Source organism: Panthera tigris, chromosome A1, assembly GCF_018350195.1.
Source record: "Panthera tigris isolate Pti1 chromosome A1, P.tigris_Pti1_mat1.1, whole genome shotgun sequence".
Classification (NCBI taxonomy): Eukaryota; Metazoa; Chordata; class Mammalia; order Carnivora; family Felidae; genus Panthera; species Panthera tigris.
The window spans coordinates 82,323,366-82,345,218 of NC_056660.1; the positions used below are offsets into that span (position 1 = coordinate 82,323,366).

At 40.1% G+C, this 21,853-nt stretch overlaps 1 protein-coding gene across 2 annotated transcripts in view; it reads right to left on the reverse strand.

The window, feature by feature from the left end:
* Window positions 1-879: 879 nt before the first annotated feature.
* LOC122237254 (ankyrin repeat domain-containing protein 26-like) overlaps window positions 880-21,853 on the reverse strand; it is a 40,748-nt gene continuing 19,774 nt past the window's right edge. The window contains exons 4-7 of one of the 2 annotated variants that reach the window (XM_042980890.1): window positions 18,819-18,855; window positions 13,031-13,103; window positions 9,779-9,976; window positions 880-1,045 (exon numbers count right to left, since the gene is read on the reverse strand). In XM_042980890.1, the coding sequence (XP_042836824.1) occupies window positions 18,823-18,855 (33 nt within the window). In that variant the 3' untranslated portion in view covers window positions 880-1,045; window positions 9,779-9,976; window positions 13,031-13,103; window positions 18,819-18,822. Of the gene's footprint in view, window positions 1,046-7,528; window positions 7,582-9,778; window positions 9,977-13,030; window positions 13,104-18,818; window positions 18,856-21,853 lie in introns of those variants that run through there. The other variant, XM_042980883.1, reaches the window with a different exon arrangement.

Sequence of the window (21,853 nt, forward strand, 5' to 3'; positions counted from 1 at the left end):
AGAAAGCTGCTTTCAGAAGATGGAAGCTCCAGAATAGGTATACAGGTAAAGAGGGATAAAGACAGCCTCAACAGGGTGAAATCACCTGGAGCAGAGCTAACCAGCAACAGAAACCTGCCTTCTTAGCTCTGAGGTAGCATTCTCTGTCTTATCCGTAGACAAATTAGGATAAACCGACAATGTGTCTCTTGCCTGTCATGAACAGCCATCTGCTGGATGCCAGGATTTTTTTTTTTTATATTGACCCAAACCCTAACACCACATAACATAAAAAGCTCCTTTCTCTCACACACATAGGTTAATAATGACGCTTTTATTCTTTCTAGACATCCATCATGTTGGTAAGCCTTCTGATGCTAAAAATACAGAGCAAGGACCCTTACTCAGGGCTCTTTTCTCCTTCCTTACAGTAGCCACTCTTTTATTCAGTTCTGCATCCACTCTATTTCTAGACAAGAGAAACATTGAGAATCCAAGTCTGTACAAAGGCAGGATCCTCCCTGTTCCTTGTTTATAATCTTATCACACAGAAGAAGGACCCCACCTCGCCAAGTCGGGACAGATCATGATCAAATGCAAAGAGAGCAGGCTGCAAGCAGGGACACAGGATGGGAACTGTCACTTTGACAGCACAAGGGTGTGTGGCAGGTGCTTTTAGGGTCTTGGTCTTGGATTTGGGAAACTGAAGCTGGCAATGCACTGCAGTCCTGCTGATGACACCTCATGCCCCCAGAGTCCACCTGCCCCTGCAGAAGAGTCGCATCTGTGACCCTGAACTCTGCCAGAGGATTTGGTCCTTCACCACAGTCACAGGAACATCCTCTCTTGGCAGCCTGGGAGCACAGATATCCTGAGGACCTCAAGCCCTTGGGACAGAGCTGGTCAGGGGGACACGGTCACACAGCAGACTTGAGCCTCGTCAAAGGAGGCAGAGCGCAGGAAGGCACAGACTCTGCAAAGGAAGATGCCTCATGTGGTGACCCCTTGGGGTCATGCTCATGGATGGAGTCAGTGTGCTGGGCACATGGCAGGGACCAGAGATCACCTGCTAAATGAGGAAGAAGTGAGTGAATGAGGGAGGTAATGAGAGAGGGAGTGAAGAAGTGAATGATGGAGGTCAAGTCCACACAGCAGGGGAATTTATTTGGGCTGAGGTCAGAGGGTGTAACAGCCTGGGCCCTAGAAGGTGGCACAGGGTGTGTCCTGCTCTCCTCCCATGGCTGGCCTTCCTTCATGTAGCACCTGCTGACATCCGGGATCATCTCCATCTCCTCAGACAATGCTGAATGTTCCCAGGAGGTGGGAACCAGGCAGAGACCTGAGCAGGGTCTTCCAGGAGTGCCCTGCCCTAGAGGATCATGTGGCAACCTGCCAGGTGGCTCTTTATGTCTTGTAGGCACGGGGCAATGATTCAACCTCATCTCTCAGAGTCCAACAGACAACCGATCAAGAAGGCCAAGTTATGTCCTACAGTCAGATGTGGACACTAAGGCTAATAGCACAGCCTGGGTTGACTAGTAAAACAAGCTATGTGAGCATCCCAGTACCCTTGACTTTCGATTGTCTTAACATCAGGCCTGTATCTCAGCATTCTGGAACTCAGATCCCACCTCCTGGAGCACCCCACCCTCCTGCCATGAGGCCCCTCTGAACTCAGGGGAGCAGAGCTGAGTCATCTGCCTGGGACCAGACATGGTGGCAGGAAAGGGAGGACCCTGGGCTCTGTAGGCTTTCCCAGTATGGGACCACCAGGGCTCTGTGGTCTCTCTTAATAACACATGACCTGGGCTCCCTGAACTCTCCTGGTACTGGACAGCTGCTCCCCTTCAGGTCAGGACGTCTCACTGTGGATCTCCTGGGACTTGGTTTCCTTATGTTGTCAACGGACCTGCTGCTCCCCAGATCATAAACCACCATCTGAGGGCGATCAGCACTGCCCCATAGGGTTTAATTTGCCTGAATTCCTTTCAGGAATGCCCCACATCTCTGACAACTGCTCCCCATGGAGGTCGCCTCCCCTTGGACCTGCATGTGTTTGCTCCTCATCCCAGGAACACATGGACTTTGGAGTATTTTGGGAACAGAGGCCTGGGAAATGTTTCTCTGGAGTTGGATTGTGAGTAACACTTTTCCCCTATGTGGTATAACTGTCCAGCTTTCTGCATTTCCTTCTTTATGCTTTCACCAAAGGGGCAACAACCATGTCTTCTCTGGCATCAGGCTGTGGTGTCACAGAAGGAACAGGGGCCTCTACCCCAAAGTTATGACCAATTTTACCAAAGGGCCCTAATTTTTCACATCCAACTTTTAATCCTTTGGGGATTTCAATATCAAATGAGAAAAATTCTGTTTCAAATAAACACAAAATACAAAAATTAATCTGTCCCATCTTACAATGTGTAGGCAGACACAAAGTTATCTATTGTGAGGTTCCAGTTATAGGAAAAGATACAAAGATAGCTGAGAACTTCCCTCATCTGGGGAAGGAAACAGGCATTCAAGTCCTGGCAGCACAGAGAATTCCCTTCCAAATCAACAAAACCAGGTCAACACCATGACATGTCATAGCGAAACCGGAAAAGTACAAATATTAAGAGGGAATTCTGAAAGCAGCTAGGGACGAACGGGTCTTAATTGACAAGGGAAGACACATAAGGGTAGCAGCAGACCTATCTAATGAAACTTGGCAGGGCAGAAGGGAGGGGCAGGAAACAGTCAATGTGCTAAATGGGAACATATACAGCAAAGAATCCTTTCCCCAGCAAGGCTGTCATTTAGAATAGAAAGTGACAGAAAGGCTTTCCAAGACAAGCAAAACCTTACTGAATTCATGAACACTAAACCAGTCCTGCAGGAGATCCTAAGGGGCAACTCCTTGAGTGGAAAGCAGCAGAGACTACAAAGGACCAGAGGCCTCACCAAAAGCATGAAACCTTCAGATAACACAATGACACTAAATCCATATCTTTAACTAATCACTCTGAGTGTGAATAGATTCAATGCCCCAATCAAAAGACACAGGGAATCAGAATGGATAAAACACAAAACAAAACCAAACAACAAGATCCATCTATATGCTGTCAACAAGACACTGATTTTAGACCCCAGGACACTTCCTGATTCAAAGTGAAGGTATGGGGAACCACCTATCATGCTACTAGAAGTCAAAAGAAAGCTGGAGTCGCCATACTTCCACCAGACACACTAGATTTTAAACCAAAGACTTTAGTAACAGATTCAGAAGGGCATTGGATCATAATTAAGGGGTCTATCCATCAAGAGGAGCTAACAATTGCAAATGTTTATGGCCCCAAAGTGAAACGCCCACATATATGAATCGATGAATCACAAACATGAATAAATGTATACATACAAATACCATGATTGTAGACGACTTTAAGACTCCTCTCATGGCCATAGGCGGATCATCAAGGCAGAAAATCAGTAAGGAAACACAGATCCAATGTATCATTGGACCAGATGTATTCATATATACATAGATATATATTGGCCTTAATATATACATTTATATACATGGATATCAGTACAGATATATTGAAATCTTTTCATTTCACAACAGTAGAATGCACATTCTTCTTAAGTGCACATAGAACATTCTCCAATATATATCACATCCTGGGTCACAAAACAGCCCTCCACAAATATAAAAGGACTGAGATCATACCATGCATATTTTCAGATCACAATGCTCAGACACTTGGAATCAACCACAAGAACAAAAATGGAAAGCCTCCAAATGCATGGAGGTTACAGAACTTCCTACTCAAGAAAGAATGGGTCCACCAGGCGATTATGGAAGAAATTAAAAACCATAAGGAAGTAAATGAAAATGAAAACATGCAATCCAAACCCTTTGGGATGCAGCAAAGGCAGTCCTTAGAGGAAAATACATTGCAATCCAGGCCTATCTCCAGAAGCAAGGATGGTCCCAAATACAGAAACTAACTTCTCTCCTAAACAAACTAGAAACACAGCAGCAAAGAAAGCCCAACGTCAGCAGAAGAAGAGAACCAAAAAAGAGTAGAGCAGAAATAAATCCTATAGAATCCAAAAACAAAGTTTCACACATCAGTGAATAAAAGAGATTTTTTTAAAAAATAAACAAAGTTGATAACACCCTAGCCACACTTCTCAAAAAGAAGAGAGGCCCAAACAGATAAAATCACAAATGAAAGACGAGAGATCACAACCAAAACCACAGAAATACAACAAGAATCCGAGGATACTATGAAAAAGTATATGCCAACAACATGGACAACCTGGAAGACATGGACAAATTCCTAGACACCCACACACTACCAAAAGCCAAACGGGAAGAAATAGAAAACGTGAAGAGACCCATAACCCGTGAAGACATTCAATCAGTTATTAAAAATCTCCCAACAAATAAGAGTCCTGGGCAGGATGGCTTCTCAGGGGAATACTACCAGACATTTGAAGCAGAGTTAATCCTTCTTCTTCTTCTTCTCAACAAGATACTAGCAAACGTAATGCAACGGTATATTAAGAGAATGATTCACCAGGATCAAGTGCGATTCATTCCTGGGCAGCAGGGCTGGTTCAATATTCACAAATCAATCAACATGACACATCCCATGAAGAGAAGAAAAGATAAGAACCATATGATCCTGTCAATAGATGCAGAAAAAGCATTTGACAAAATACAGCACCCTTTCTTAATACAACCCTCAAGAAAGTCAGATAGAAGGAATAGACTTTCAATCCCTAAAAGCCACATATGAATGGCCCACAGCTAATAGCCTCCTCCATGGAGAAACACTGAGAACTTTTCCCCTGAGATCAGGAACACGAAGGGATTTCTACTCTCACCACTGTTGTTTAATATGGTGTTGGAAATCCTAGCATTAGACATCACACAACAAAATGAAATAAAAGGCATCCAAGTTGGCAAAGAGGTCAAACTTTCACAGTTTGCAGACGACACGATACTCTATGTGGACATCCTGAAAGCCTCCACCAAAAAAACCTGCTAGAATGGATACATGCATTCAGCAAAGCTGCAGGATAAAAAATCAATGCACCCAAATAGGTTGCATGTCTATACACCAATCATGAAGCATTAGAAAAATATATCAAGGAATGGATCCCATTTACCATTGCACCAAACCATAAAATACCTAGCATTAAACCTAACCAAAGAGGTAAAAGATTTGTATGCTGAGAACTATAGACAATTTATGAAAGAAACTGAAGAACACACAAAGAACCCGGAAAATATTCCATGCTCATGGGTTGCAAGAACAATCATTGTTAAAATGTCAATACTACCCAAAGCAATCTGTACATTCAATGCAATCCCAATCAAAATAACAGCATCATTCTTCACAGAACTAGAGCAAACAATCCTAAACTGTGGAGAGAACCACAAAAGACCCAAAACAATCAAAGTAAGGTTGAAAAAGAAAACCAGAGTGGGGGAGGCATCACAATCCCGGACTTTAGCCTGTACTACAAAGGCGGACTCCTCAAGTGCACGGTATTAGCTCCAAACAAGCACAGAGGCCAATGGAATATAATGGAGAACCCAGAAATGGGCCCACAGATGTGAGGCCAACTAAGCCCCAACAAAGCAGGAAAGAGTAGCCAATGCAAAAAAGACAGTCTTTTTAGCTAATGGTGCTGGGAGAACTGGACAGCAACATGCACAAGAGTGAACCTGGACCACTTTCTTACAGCTTACACAAACATAAACTCCAATTCATGAAAAAGGTAACCGTGAGACAGGAAACCATCAAAATCCTAGAGGAGAAAACAGGCAACAACCTCTCTGACCTCGGCTGCAGCACTTACTTGACATGTCTCCAAAGGCAAGGGAAATAAAAGCAAAAGTGAACTTTTGGGACCTCATCAAGATACAAAGCTGCCACACAGCAAAGGCAACAATCAACAAACCTTAAAGGCAACCGACGGAATGGGAGAAGATATGTATTTGCAAATGGCATATCACATAAAGCGTTAGTATAAAAAAGTCTACAAAGAACTTGCCAAACTCAACACCCGAAAACCAAGTAAGCAAAGAAAGGGACAGAGGACGTGAATAGACACTTTTCCAAAGGAGACATCCAGATGGCCAACGGACACATGCAAAGATGCTCAACATCACGCATCATCCAGGATATACAAATCAATCCCCACTGGGATACCACCTCAATCGGTCAGAGTGTGGTGGTGACATTCACAACTCTGCAAATAACAGATGTTGGCAAGGATATGGCGAAATGGGAACCCTCTTGCACTGTTGGTGGCAATGTAACCTGGTGCAGCCGCTCTGGAAAACAGTGTGGAGGTTCCTCAAAAAATTAAAAATAGAATTACCCTACAACCCAGCAACAGCACTATTAGGCATTTATCCAAAGGATACAGGAGTGCTGATTTGTAGGGGCACATGTACCCCAGAGTTGATAGCAGTTCTATCAACAATCGCCAAATTATGGAAGGGGCCCAAATGTCCATCAACCGATGAATGGCTAAAGAAGAGGTGGTGGTCTATCTACAATGGAATAATACGACTCGGCCATGAAAAAAAATGGAATCTTGCCATTTGCAACACTGTGGAAGCAACTGGAAGGTATGATACTAAGTGAAATAAGTCAGTCAAGAGAATGATATCGTATGTTTTCACTCATATGTGGAATTTGAAAACTTCACACAAGACCATAGGGGAAGGGAAAGAAAAAATAGTTACAAATACCTAGAGGGAGGCAAACCATACGACACTCTTAAAAGACAGAGAACAAGCTGAGGGTTGATGGGGGTGGGGAGTTATAGGGGCGGGAAAAAGGGATGGTGGGCATTGAGGAGGGCACATGTTGGAATGAGCCCTGGGGTTATCCGGAAGTGATGAATCACGGGAATCTACTCCCGAAGCCAAGACTACACTGTACACACTATATATTACCTAACTGGACACTAAAGTGTAAAATAATAAAAATAAAGAATAAATAAAGAATAATAATGAAAACAGGGGAGGGGCGCCTGGATGGCTCAGTCAGTTAAGTCTCTGAATTTGGCTCACGTCATGAGCTCTTGGTTCATGAGTTCGAGCCCTGCATCAGGCTCTCTGCTGTCAGCACAGAGCCTGCTTTGGATCCTCTGTGCCCCTCTCCCTACCCCTCCCCTTCTCCCTCACGTTCTCTCCTCAAAAATAAACAAACACTAAAAATATTTTTAAAGAGTAAAAATAATACAATCACAAAAGCAAGGGGATAAAAAACATGAGATTCAAGATTTCAACTCTATATTTCAACGTTAGTTTAAGGATGTAAAATATGCTTTTACTAATATAGACAAATATTCATTTCTGTAATGAATGGCATTAAGAGTCATAAAATGTTTTAACTGTGAAACACTAATTCAGGATTTTATAAGAATACTGCTTTTTAAAAATTAATCTTGGGACACCTGGGTGTCTCAGTCAGTTGAGCATCCAACTCTTAGTTTCAGCTCGAGTCATGATCCCAAGGACGTGGGATCAAGCCCTGAGTCAGGTCCACACGAAGCATGGAGTCGGCTTGCGATTCATATGCTCCCTCACTCTCTCTCAAGAATCAAAAAAAATAGTAAAACAAATAAAAAAATTAATCTTAAGGGGCAAGATTTAAAGTATAGAAGAGAAATACAGGATTACAGAATTTTGAGCCATTTTCCAGAACTACCATGAAGTCTAATATAAATATAAAAACCGATTTAAAATTTCATATAGTTTTATTATTCCACTGGGAACAGCATATGAAGAGCTCTAATTTCCTATCTACACCATATTGGAAGGTAGTTAAGGACCCGAGAAGGAATCTAGCATTAAGCAACTAATATGTTTATGATCATCCAATTTGAAGATTTTAAAATCTTCAAGTACATGTGTGATTATCAAGCAGGACTGAACATTCCCAGGCGGAAAGAAGAAAGGGACTAAAAAAAAAAAAAATCAACTCAGCAGTCTTTCTCAGTTTTACACATGAAAGAATTTACATGCTAAATTGAACAACTATGAATACTAAAGTTTCCCCTGAATAACATAAAATGTATCTTGGGGTGCCTGGGGGACTCAGTCGGCTAAGCATCCGACTTCGGCTCAGGTCTTGATGTCATGGTTCCTGAGCTCGAGCCCCGCGTGTCAGGCTCTGTGCTGACAGCTCAGAGCCTGAAGCCTGCATCAGATTCTGTGTCTCCCTCTCTCTCTGCCCTTCCCCCACTCATGCTCCATCTCTCTCAAAAATATTGTTTTAAAAATGTATCTATTGTAGGAAATCTTCAAAAAAGTAAAAATCATCTCCTATAAAGAATTTTGAATACTCTCTTGGAAACCTTTCCTGCCTTATGATTCTGTCATGACAAAGAGTTCATATTAGACAAAAATTTATACATGTTGAGTTCATTCATTTGGTATGTGTGCATGTGTCTATTCTATTCAGATACTATTAAAAAAAGAATGGCACCTGGGTGGCTCAGCTGGTTAAGCGTCCAACTTAATTTTGGCTCAGGTTATTCAAGCTGTGTGTCAGGTTTGACACCAGCAGCACAGAGCCTGCTTAGGATTCTCTCTCTCTCTCTCTCTCTCTCTCTCTCTCTCCGTCTCAATCTCTCTCTCTCAAAATATATAAACAGTTGAAAACTTAAAATTAAAAAAAGATAATTCAGAATGCAGAAAACATATTTTATATATTTTTTTTCTTTCAGAGTGTGGCACCTTAAGTGGCACCTGGGTGTCTCAGGCAGTTAAGCATCTTGATTTGGGCTCAGGTCATCATCTCGCAAACCAGTTTGTGAGTCTGAAATATGTGTCGAGCTCTGTGCTGACAATGAAGAGCCTGTTTGGGATTCTGTCTGTCTCTCCCCTCTCTCCCTGTCCCTACCCTGCTTGCTCTCTCAAAATAAATAAATAAGCTAAAAAACAACAACAACAACAACAAAAACAAATTCAGTGTTGCAGCTTCAAATTTAGTTTTTCATTTCACAGATAAAGAACCTTATTTACATCACCAGAAATTTTACTTAATGAAAAGAATAAATGTTTATTTCCTCTCTTTCTACTCAAAAAGACCTAAAATATACCAAGATTATACCACACAGTAAGTTACCTTAGAAACCCCAAAAAGACAATAGCCAAAAAGTGAAAATTCGCAATCAACCTGGTATGGCCTGAAACAGATTTCACTTTGCATTCCTTAGAAACAGGTTTTGCTAAACTAAATCTAGGATATCACCCTTATTAAACTGAAACGTAAGGGCAAAAATTTCTTCCAGTTCTTCACAGACATCAGCTGTAAGTCATTCAGAAGAGTCTAAGCATTTTTTTTTTGTTACCTGGCTTTTTTTTTCTTAACTTGCACTTAAAATATTTTCTCCCACATTTTATAATTTAAAGAGCATCTGCTCTGCCTTAATCCCACTATTGCTGCTGTGATTTTATGATACTTTCTCTCAACTCTTCATACTTTAAGTTCCTCTCGCCCCTCTAAAATGAATTCTTCCCCTTCACCCCCTCCTCATCTTCATATGCATCGAGCTATTCTTTCCAGCTGCTTTCTCCTTCTTTGCTTCCATAAAGGCATACCCGAGAATTGTCTACTCCCACCAAACTTTATAAATTTCAATCCTGTACCTTCCTCTCTGTTATCATTACACTGATTTCTATTATGATCTTGAGGACTTCCGTTTCTTCCTAAGATTCTTTTCATCATTATAAGGAGCAAGAGGATGGTATGGGGTGGGGGCAGTATAAAACAAAACAACTTACCTTTGCAAGACCAAGGACAGCTAACGTCTTGAGAGAAGGTTTCAGAAGAGATTTAGATGATGGTAAAATAGGAAGACAATCACCATAAACTCTGGCTGGTGGTTTGGAAAGAGTTTCAGCCACATCTTAATTTTCAGAATCAGGATTGTTGTCCTCAGGTTCCGCCTTCTGGTTTCACAGTGCCACGTTTTGCCCTCACTTAGTAGAAAACAAAGTAAAGAGGACATGAAAATATCTGTAACTTCAAATAAATGAATAACACAAGAATGGACAAGAATTAGTGAATAATACAAGTCTCCCAATAGCTTAATGTTTTTCATAAATTGCCAAGAAGAAAGCAGTAGCTTTGCTACGCGTGGTTTCGGGACATTCTAGAATAAAATTAATAGCTTTAAGGATTACAAGAATCCAATTCAATAAAATCATTGTAATATTCACCATTACAAAATGAGCACCATTACACAAGGAACACAGGTTTTGGAATCATTCAAATGTAGATTCACATCTCAGTTATGCCGTTTACTACTTATTACCAGTCTCCATTTTCTCATGTGGTGAGGATTACAAGATATCTCATAGGTAGTCTCAAAATGTTACTCGCCGTACCTGTAACTGATTAATATTGGGTAAATGCTTTACCGAAGTAACCTCAGATAAATATTGAACCCTAGGTACTTGAAAGCATGTTGAAAATACTAACACTAAGAAATTTAAATATGTTATCTTGTGAAGTGTTTGCATGATTTATACTGGCATGAACTATCTCTTGTAAGAGAAAATATTCAAACTTACTCCAGTGGTATCGTATGTTGGTAAGTTGGAATTGCAAATAGTTTAAGTGGCTTCTGTTTCTCAAAACACTAAAGACAAATATGACTGTTAAATGTAGCTCCTTATAGGACCCCTGTGTGGCTCAGTCAGTTAGGTGACCCACTTTTGATTGCAGCTCAGGTCACGAACTCACGGTTAGTGGGGTTCAAGCCACACATCAGGCTCTGTGCTGACAGTGCAGAACCTGCTTGAGATTCCCTCCTTCCCTCTCTGTTTGCCCCTCCATACTAGCACTTGATAATTCTCTCTCTCTCTCCCTCCCTTTCCAGGAGAAATACAAACATTACGAAAACATTTAGCTCAGATCCTTCCAAGAAAGAGGAAAAAAGAATAATAAACCTTGTGGGGCAATGAGTCATGGATGAAAACCACACACAGACAATAGAATTCCATAACAAATATGTTGACAATGGATTTGACAGAAAGTGATGTACTAAAAGAACAGACACTATAGAAATGTTTTCTGCAAGGAAATATTATTATAGGGGTAAACCATGAAAAAAAAGCATGGTGGGGGGAACACGTAGGTGGCTCAGTCAGTTCAGCGTCCAACTTCAGCTCATGAGTCATGATCTCAAGGTTTGTGGGTTTGAGCCCCATATTGAGCTCTGTGTTGACAGCTGGGAGCCTGGAGCCTGCTTTGGATTCTGTGTCTCCCTCTGTCTCTGCCCCTACCATGCTTGCACTCTGTCTCTCTCTCTCGCTCCAAAATAAATAAACTTTAAAAACATCAAAAATACCTTTAAAAGCATGGGGGGAGAAGAGGAAAAAAGGAAAAAAAAATAAGACATGACCAATCAATCAAGCATGAGCTTAGGACAAGGAAGAAAAGGTGAAATGTGAGCAAAATAAGGTACGTGGAAACAACATACACTTTTTAATGGGTACATAAGTAGGATTGGGAATATACTATGAACAATAGTCTCTTTTAAACCTTTTAAAGATATATATAAAATCTATACGTGAAACAGAGGCTTCAATTCACAGTATATCCCTAATAATACTGACTTTTATCACTCTACAGTTATCTGGTTATAAACACTGTAATAAAGAATTTAAGTTTTTTCACTATAAAAAATGTTCAATTACTGGCATCTATCACTTCCGAAAAGCTATAAATTATTACTAGACTAACAAAAGAACAGAAAAAGAGAGGTTCCTAACACATCAACTTTCACTATGGAAAAAGAATTGGGAATGAGAATTCTAGGACGAAATGTGAACCATCAAAGGATGCATGTAATGGGACACAGATGGGGTTACACAAACAAAGGGTGAGGACTTTTTCTCTGCAATTCTAAGCTCACAATGGGAGGATACTAAAAATAAACTGTAACCTTCTTTCTTATGTAACTCCTGATTTCCTCAGTAGAATTCATTTGCGTTTATATGTATTAAACGCTAAAACGGAATATAAACTGAAGCCTTACTTTTTAAATTCAAATATTTAATTGTGATATATCATGCGTATTTCGTTACTTTTCAAATTCCATTCTATGGAATTCCATTTCCCTATTCATTTATTCACATTCGAAAACTATGACATTGCTCCTTCCAAGCAAGACTTTATTCAGGAGCTCCAGAAGTCAAACAAGTATGTTTCCTAACCTCCAGTAGCTTATAATGATTTAGGGGTTTGAAATGAATATTTAAATAAATATCAGATGTCTGAAACTTTAAATTTTATAATCTGACACAAGGACCAAGAGGACATATTTTTCAAAGTTAGAATATGGAAGACTTCTGAAATTAGAAATTTAACAACTTGGCTATGAAGAGCCTCTGCTCATAGAGCTACTCTTTTCAGAAACACATATTCTTCAGGGAGATTCACAATTTTAACTTACTCTTCCTGGAGTTATTTCAAAACTACAGGGAAACACCTTTGTGAGGTAAATATTGAGAAATAATGTAAACATCTAAATTTCTACATTTTCTAATATGATTTTAGTCTAAATGTAGAACAAAGGATAGAGCCAAAGGAAAATCCTGTATCTCACCAAAATAAAACTTGCCCGGGGCGGGGGGCAACCTACAATAGATACTTGGACCCAATCACGTTTCATTTAGGCATGAGTATTATCAGTCATGTTAATATCACAGTAAGAATCCTTATCCTTAACCAAATGACATATTTCCTCCATTATGGGAAAGCTTTTCCCAATATAATTTGACGGTCATTATATATTTTCCAGCCCATTCTTTTATCAGCCTCCACCTCTAGGATTTACCAAAGTAAAACAAAACAAAAGAAAACAAAACATTCAAAGCGTCATGTATCTGTAAAGTGGTTTGATCTTGCTAACTTTCCATTACACACATAAAATGATGATACACAGGCTCGTCTTAAATTTTCAGAGTAAATAAGGGAGAAAACTCAATTCAGAGCAGGAAAGTGAGTTTCACAGGAGGGTACTTTACCTTGGTACCAAAATCTAAGTCTTGGCTAGCTGATGTAGACCATGAATCATCAGGACCAGGTTTGTCGGAAAGCCTTTAGAGCAAAAATACACAACAAAAACATGTTCATTTATTTAAAACAAAATTTCAAAAATTAAATGAAAGTTCAGCTGTTTATTAAACGAAGTTTCTTGGTATAATTAAAAGTTGGCCTCTGATTTTTTCATTAAGTTTTATTTTCATTCCAGTAATAGTAACATCCAGGGTTATATTAGCTTATTAATATAGTGATTCACCAACTACATACTCACCCCGGGCTCATCATGACAAGGGCACTCCTTCATCTCCATCACCTCTTTCACCCCTCCCACCACTCACCTCCTCTCTGGGAACCATCTGTTTGTTCTCTGCAGTTAAGAGCCTATTTCTTGGTTTGTCTCTCCCTTTTTTTTTCTCTTTGCTCAATTGTTGTTTCTTAAGTGCTACATGAATAAAATCATATGGTATTTCTCTTTCCCTGAATTTGCTTACCATACTACTCTCGGGCTCCATCCAGGTCATTGCAAATGGCAAGATTTCATTGTTTCATGGTTGAGTAATATTCCAGTGTGTGTGTGTGTGTGTGTGTGTGTGTGTGTGTATGGATTACATATACACACACATACATACATATAGGACTTCTTCTTCGTTCACTCATTTGTCAGTGGACGCTTGCACTGGCTATTGGAAATAATGCTGCAATAAACACAGGTGTGCATGTGTCCCATGGATTTTGTGTTTTTGTATTCCCCTTGGTAGTATCCAGTAGTGCATTTACGGGATCATAGGAGAGTTCTGTTTTTAATTTTTTGAGGAACCTCCATACTGTTTTCCACAGGGGCCGCACCCATTTGCATTTCCACCAATGGTGCAAGAGGTTTCCTTTGTCTCCACATCCTCGCAAACACTTGCTTCTTGTGTCTTGGAGTGTAGCCATTCTGACAGTTGTGACGTGGTATCTCGTTGTAGTTTTGGGGAGCATCTTTACATGTGTGTGTTGACCATCTGTATGTTGTCTTTGGAAAAGTGTCTGGTTATGTCCACTGCTCATTTTTAAACTGGGCTTTTTTGGCGGGGGGGGGGATGTTGACTTGTATCAATTTTTTATACATTGTGGATACTAACCCTTTACTGGATTTGCAAAACATTTCCAAAATTGTTCTCCTATCCCAGAGCTTGCTTTTAGTTTTGACGGTTGCCTTCACTGTGCAAAAGCTTTATAGGTTAATGTAGTCCCCATAGTTTCTTCTTGCTTTATTTCCCTTGGCTCAGGAGACATAACTAGTAAAATGTTGCTACAGCCAAAGTCAGAGAAATGACGGCCTGTGCTCTCTTCAAGGATTTTTTATGGTTTAAGGTCTCACACTTAGGTCTTTAATTCATTTTGAGTTTATTTCTGTGTATGGTAAAGAAATTGGTCCAGGTTCATTATTTGGCATATGGGTTGTCCGGTTTTTCCAACACCATTTGGTGAAGAGACTGCCTTTTCCCCACTGGATAGTCTTTCTTGTTTGTGGAAGATGAACTGACCATACAGTGGTGGATTTATTTCTGGGTTTTCCGTTCTATTCCATTGAGCTATGTGGCTATTTTTTACGCCAGTACCCACCATACTGTTTGAATTACTACAGCTTTGAAAAAAACTTGAAATCTGAGATTGCGATACCTCCAGGTTTCCTCTTTTTCAATATTGCTTTGGCCACTCAAGGTCTTTTGTGGTTCTATACAACGTTTAGGGTTGTTTGTCTACCTCTGTGGCAAATGCTGTTGGTATGTTGACAGGGATTGCATTACATCTGTAGATGGCTTTGGGTAGTGTAGAGACTTTAAAAATATGTATTCTTCCCATCTATGAGCATCGTATGTCTTTCTCTTTCTGTCACCTTCAATTTCTTTCATAAGTGTTTTACGGTTTTCAGAGCATAGGTATTTCAACATTTGGACCCTGTTAAAGAAATTGTGGTTTATATACACAATGGAGTACTATTTGGCAATGAGAAAGAATGAAATATGGCCCTTTGTAGCAACATGGATGGAACTGGAGAGTGTTATGCTAACTGAAATTAGCCATACAGAGAAAGACAGATACCATACGGTCTCACTCTTATGTGGTTCCTGAGACACTTAACAGAAACCCATGGGGGAGGGGAAAAAAGAGGTTAGAGTGGAAGATAGCCAAAGCATAAGAGACTCTTAAAAACTGAGAACAAGCTGAGCATAGATGGGGTGTGGGAGGGAAGGGAGGGTGGGTGATGAGTATTGAGGAGGGCACCTTTGGGGATGTGCTCTGGGTGTTGGATGGAAACCAATATGACAATGAACTTCATATATTGAAAAAAAAAACTTTCAGTTCTCTATTTTGCCTCCACCTCTCCTAACCTGTGAAATCTCCAGGAAAGACCCAGTCTGAGTTTGCATAACCAAGTGTGACAGGTAGGGAATTCTATGAAATGGTTGAAAATTATATCTATAAATGTTACCACAATGACTTCTCACCTCACATCTGTCAGAATGGCTCAGTTTCAACACACAGGAAACAACAAGGGTTGCTCAGTGTGTGGAGAAAAAGCCTGTGTGCACTGGTCATGGGATGTAAATTGGTATCGCCACAATGAAAGCCAGTATGGAGGGGCCTCAACAAATTAAAAATACAAATACCATAGGATCCAGTAATTCAACTACTGGGTATTTATTTACCCAAGGGAAATGGAAATACTAATTTGAAAAGACATATTCACCCCTGTCTTTATTATAACATTATTTACAATAGACAAGATATGGAAGCAACCCAAGTGTCCACCAATACATGAACAGACCACACACACACATGCACATACACACACACACACACACACACACACACACACACTGGAATATTATGCAGCTATAAAACAGATGAGATGTTGCCATCTGCAACATCATGGATATACCTAGACGGTATGAGGCTAAGTGAAATAATTCAGACAGATAAGACAAATCCTATATGATTTCACTTCTATGTAGAATCTAAAAAGGGGAACAAATGAACAGTGAAAAAGCTGAGATGAAAAACAGTGAAAAAGCATAAATGCAGAGAATTGACTGTTGCCAGAAGGGAAGGGAGGTGGGGGGATGGACAAAATGGGTGAAGGGGAGAGGGAAGTTCAGGGTTCCAGTTATAAATGAATGAATCACAAGGCTCAAAGGTACAGCATAGGGAATCTAGTCAGTGGTATCGTAATAGAATTATACATTACCAGATGGGAGCTACACTTATGGCGAGCATGGTGGAACATCCAGAGTTGTTGCATCACATATTACATTGTGTGTCAGGTAGATCTCCGTTTAAGTAAATATACCAAAGTTAAGGTTTCTATGTTATGAGTGGAAGTACTAACTAGAGATTAAAAGATTAAAAGCTCCCAAGGCCAACTTTGTTCCCACACTGGTCTTGGCTTATTTAGGTCCATAATAACCAGAAGACTTTCCAAGCCTTGAGGGGCATTCAGCTACCCAAGGAGTAGGGTGCGATCAAAATGGTCCCGGTAGTTGAGCCTCTATTTCTCTATATGGTGCCTGAATATTTTCTTCCCCATGAGCTCCCACTCCTACATCACTCTTCGGCACGGCTCTGTGGCATTCCCAACCTTTCAATCTTTAGCCTATGAAGGCACAGACTCCTACAACAAGGATGGGCTCAAATGAGCGAGGGTAGCAGCCATGTCTTGCTCCTGGAGAACAAGCTAATTGGGAGTCTCAGTCATCCACACAGTCATCTCAACATAGGCATGTTATCACCTATCCAGATGAAGCTCCCTTGCTGGTTTGACAAGTCAGTCCTACCCCTGCCCAGCCCTACAGGTACATGGGAAGGGTATCACAGATTTAGGAAAAGAGGTGGAGTGAGGAGACAGCTTGCTTTGGGCCATACATCTCTGTTGTTCAGAATCTCCACCCCCACCCCCAATTCCTTGAGAGGATCTAAGTCATCCTTCCCAAGTTCGGAAGGGAGTAGATGGTATCATATTTCTATTTGCTGTAAACAGACTCTTCCCAGAAGCTCAAATGATTTTTAATCTCTCTCATCAGAAAATCTGAGGTATGCTCGCACCTTCAATGAAACCAACACACACAAAAGCAGAAACCTGGTCACGACCCTCTTGAACTCTCTATTTGAATATGCCTTTCTAAACAATTCCCCTAATCCTGGGTCTTTCATCCCTGTCATTCACGTTTATCTCACTTGGCATAAACCCCCATATTCTGATATCTTTTCTAAAACTCTTATTCCTATCCAAATCAGTGATGTTCTTCTTGAAACCTGGTCTCCTCTGCTAATTCGACTCTTACTCTCCTTCATTGTATTCATTAGACCCACTCCCCAGCTTTCTATTATTAAAACATTTTCCTGCAAGATGAAGACAAAAAACAAAGAAAGAAAAGAAAGAAAGAAAGAAAGAACCCGAATTTTAATTTCATTTCTGTCACTTATCATATCCAAACAGGTCACTTCAATCTCTTTTGAGTTTCAAATTCTCCATGGAAACAACCATTGGACAGGGAGGTTAAACATAGGTTGAAGTACCAGAGGGTATTTTGATGAATTAATCTCTGAGGTTCCCCAAATCTTGAGATTCTAAGTGCTTGTGATTTGGCATCTGGAAAAATGGAGAGTCCTGAGCTGGCCGAAGTAGAAAAATTAATGGAAAAAAAAGAAATACCAAGAAAACCAGAGAAGAAAGTCAAAAGGCAAAAACACAGTACAGAAAAGTCATGGGAAAAAAATCTCCAAAAAAAGAAAAAGCTTCCTAGAACTTGTCAAGGGTACTAGCCTAAAGGGAAACCAGACTGGGAACTTAGGCAACACAGAATCATATAGCAATATCCTCGAAATAGAGGCTGAATTTAATTAACGTAACATGGTCTACAATAAAATATCCTTCCCTTACAGAATGCTCATTTGTGTCAAGAAGAGGGGATATCACTACATCTGAGGTGCTGCCTGACTAGATCTTGCTTATTATGTAAAAGCCATGACACCATGGCCATAGCTGACATCCACCCTAAAATCTCGGATGGTAAAAACAAGGGACTAGTTACCACTGCACTAATAACTTTTGTTAGCACTAGTGGTCAAATATATGAGGCCTTGTGCTTGGACTAACCTGGGTTCTTAAGAAAACCCTAAATTAGAGTTCCGACATCATTACCTTTGACATTCTGAGTTGATCTGCCCTAGGATCTGTATCTTCATCTCAGTGCTGCTGAGGAACCAGAGAATGGATGTGGAAGCTACACAAGCTGACGGGCAAACCCCCAGGTCAGCTACTCATTAACTATGGAATCATGGGGCGGGTAATCAACCTCCCTGAACCACAGTTGCCAAAGTAATAAAAAGTAGGCTACAATAGCACAGCTACTTTGCAAAGTTATACAATGACTATATAACTGAACAGATGTTACGAATAGGATATAGTGTCTAGTCCAGGGTAGAACACTCAACAACTGCTTTTGTTCTCTGCGTTCCCTTAGGAAACACGTAATTTTCAGTTCATTCATTTCCTTTCCTTTCCTTTCATTTTCCGTTTCACTTCATTTCATTCATTTATACTTTGAGAGTGAGTACACACAGAAAGAGGGAAAGATATCTCAAGGAGGCTGTCAGCGCAAAACCCGACGTGGGGCTTGAACTCACAAACCTGAGTTGAAATTAAGAGTCACACCCTTAACCGACTGAGCCCCCCCAGGTGCCCCAACAAATGTCATTTTTACAAATCCATAAAAATCCTACCTGGTTATAGAGTCTTCCTCAGTACTTTTATCTGCTCCTAAGGAAGAAAGCAAAATTCATGTTAAATCCACAATCGAAAAATAGAGGAAATTACAAGTGTACGGCTTATGATTTGTTAAAAAAATATTGCTTTGGGACCACACCTGGAAACGACACTACACTGAATGGAAATTATATGATTGGTAGGCTTAAAGCACTAAGAAATTTTACTTTATCCTCTTTATTGACCAAAAGCAAGAATAGGTTTTATTAGAATTTGACACCTACAGGTGAACTGATGTTTACAATGACCATCACTGATTGACTCTATGACACTGGAGGAAAATGGTATCGTTAGGAGAATGATTATCATGAGCTGACAATGTCAAACTGAAACTGGCATGATGTTTCTGGACTTCCACTCCTAGAGGAGTTAAAAGAGAGTATGTTTATTTTGCTGTCACATGGCAGAACTTCCCCAGCCCTTCAGTAGAGACTGTTCAGTTTAGGATGAAACACCCCCTCACAAAGTGTGGTCTATAGCTATTGTACTTTGCAGCATGGCCAAACCATAGCAAACAGACTCTCCCTGGCCTTATTTCCAGTGGCAAGGTAAGTAAGAAGGATTTGGCATTCCAGTTTGATAAAGTTCTAACCTCTTGAGATGGTCTCCTTCCATTGCTAGAGAGTCTATCTAGACCCACAGTACATCACAGAGGAGGATGATCCCAATGTGAGTGCTATGTAGTGGTTCATGATGTCATTTTTCTTAACCCTACCCATTAGGTGACACAAATCTAGAGAAATCATGCTTTTTTTCATGGAAGGAATATATCATCAGATCCTCTACTGATGAGCAACAAAACAAAAGGGCAAAGAATATCTTGAATGCGCACATTCAATTACGGAGGAAGTATAATTTTCTAAACATTCAAAGATATCCACTGTATGATTCTTACTATATGACACTCTGGAAAGAGCAAGACTATGAAGGTAAGGGTTGGGGTGAATATAGGGATAAAGGGGCACAGCACAGAAGAGTTTTAAGGCAGTGAAACTCACACAATACCACAATGGTGGATTCACATCATTACACATTTGTTAAAACTCATAGAATGTATAACACCAAGGCCGAACACTAATGCAAATTAGAGACTTTGCCTGAAAATGATGAGTTAGTGTCCATATAAAATGCACCACTGTTGTCAGGGTGTGTGGGTAGCTCAGTTGGTTCAGCGTCCAACTCTGGATCTGAGCTCAGGTCATGATCTCACAGTTCATGGGATCAAGTCCTGCATCAGGCTCTGTGCTGACATCACAGGATCCTTTCTCCCCTCTCTCTCTGCCCCTTTGCTGCTCACACACATGCATGTTCTCTCCCTCAAAATTAGACAAAGGAACTGAAAAAAATATACTATTAAATTGGACCACTGTCATGCAAGATGTTGACAACAGGGGAGGTTAGCTGTGTACGGGAGCATGGTATGGTATATAGAGACTCTCTGTACTTTCTATTATATTTTGCTGTGAACTTAAAACTGCTGTAAAAAATAAGGCTCATTAAATGTAAAATACAAAAACAAAAAAAACACGGTATCCACTGAAGCTACCCTTACCATATATTAACGTGTGATACAGTCACCTTGAAAATTAAGATAGAGATCAAAGGAACAAAATAGGGGAACTGTTTTCCATATGCAAGTATATGAAAATACATGAAGCAAAATACAAAAATACAAAAGTTATTCGTATACTTAGGCAAGAAAACAATTAGTGAATATGATCAAATATCTTATAACTATAAACAGGGATTCAGCACTATAGGAATCAAACCTGGGTTTGCATATAATCAAGAGATTTTATTCTAATTTTAAATCAAAAATCATTATGCTTATCGTATCTAAGAATCATAATGAAAGTTTAGTCACTTAAAAAAAAGATTATAATGACCTAATATTGCCCTAGTAATTTTTGTACAAATACCTACTTCATATGGATGATGAAACTGAAACCAGTACCATAGTAACCATCATATTACTAGCTAGTAAAATAAAATTTGAAGACACCACCAAAAATGACGTCAGGGCTATAATTCCTATACAGAACAGGTTTCATCCAGCAGGCCAAAGATGGCTACCCTCAGAACATCCTACTTGAATGACTGGCCCTTGGTTGTTCCCTGGGATCTTGGATTTAAGGAGGGTTCCCACCATTCCCTAGCTGGTTAAGAGTGGCTTACTCTGCCTAAGTGCTGGTACAATCATTGTGCTTAAGGCCGTACACTTGATTTCCTTCTGGAAACCTGGAATTTGGGGACATGCTAAGGAGAAGATGCCTGTGTGATAAACATTTGATGAAACCTCAGGCACTGAGTATCCATAAGCTTCGTACTGGCAGACATTTCACTTGTGCTGTCCTAATATGATGTTGGAGGAATTTAGCACATCCTGCTCACTCCATAGAAAAAGATTCCTGGAAGCGTGTGCTTGGTCTCCTCTGGCCTTCACCCATGCACCTTTTCTCTGTTCTGATTGGCCTTTCTAGCCTGTCCCCATACCAAACCACACGCAAGAGTACAACTATATGCTAAGGTCTGTGAGCTCTTCTAGTCAATAATCAAATCTGGGTGTCGTTGGGGTGGCTCTAGCACAACTGCGTTATATGAAATTTTTATTATTTGGGTTGATGTCTTACACATGGTTAACAGTCAGAAGGTTATGTCACAGAATACCTTTCCTGGAAACTCTTTTTCTTGGTATTTGCTTTGAAAATTCCTACATTCCTACATATCCATTTGAAGAAATGTTTAAAAGGAATAGATGAAATCATGATGTCAGAAAGTGTGAAACAAGCATCATTCTTATTTTACACAGAAACAACAAAAAAAAAGAGAATCCTGCTGGTTGCCGCTATGTTCTACCATATACAAGTTCCTCTCAAATATGAAAAATCATTTAATTTACTCCAACTAACTAGGACTTAGTTCATTTTTCTGGCAGAACGGAATCAAAAGAAGTAACAGGGATAGTTCTAGAAAAAACAGAACTATCAGACCC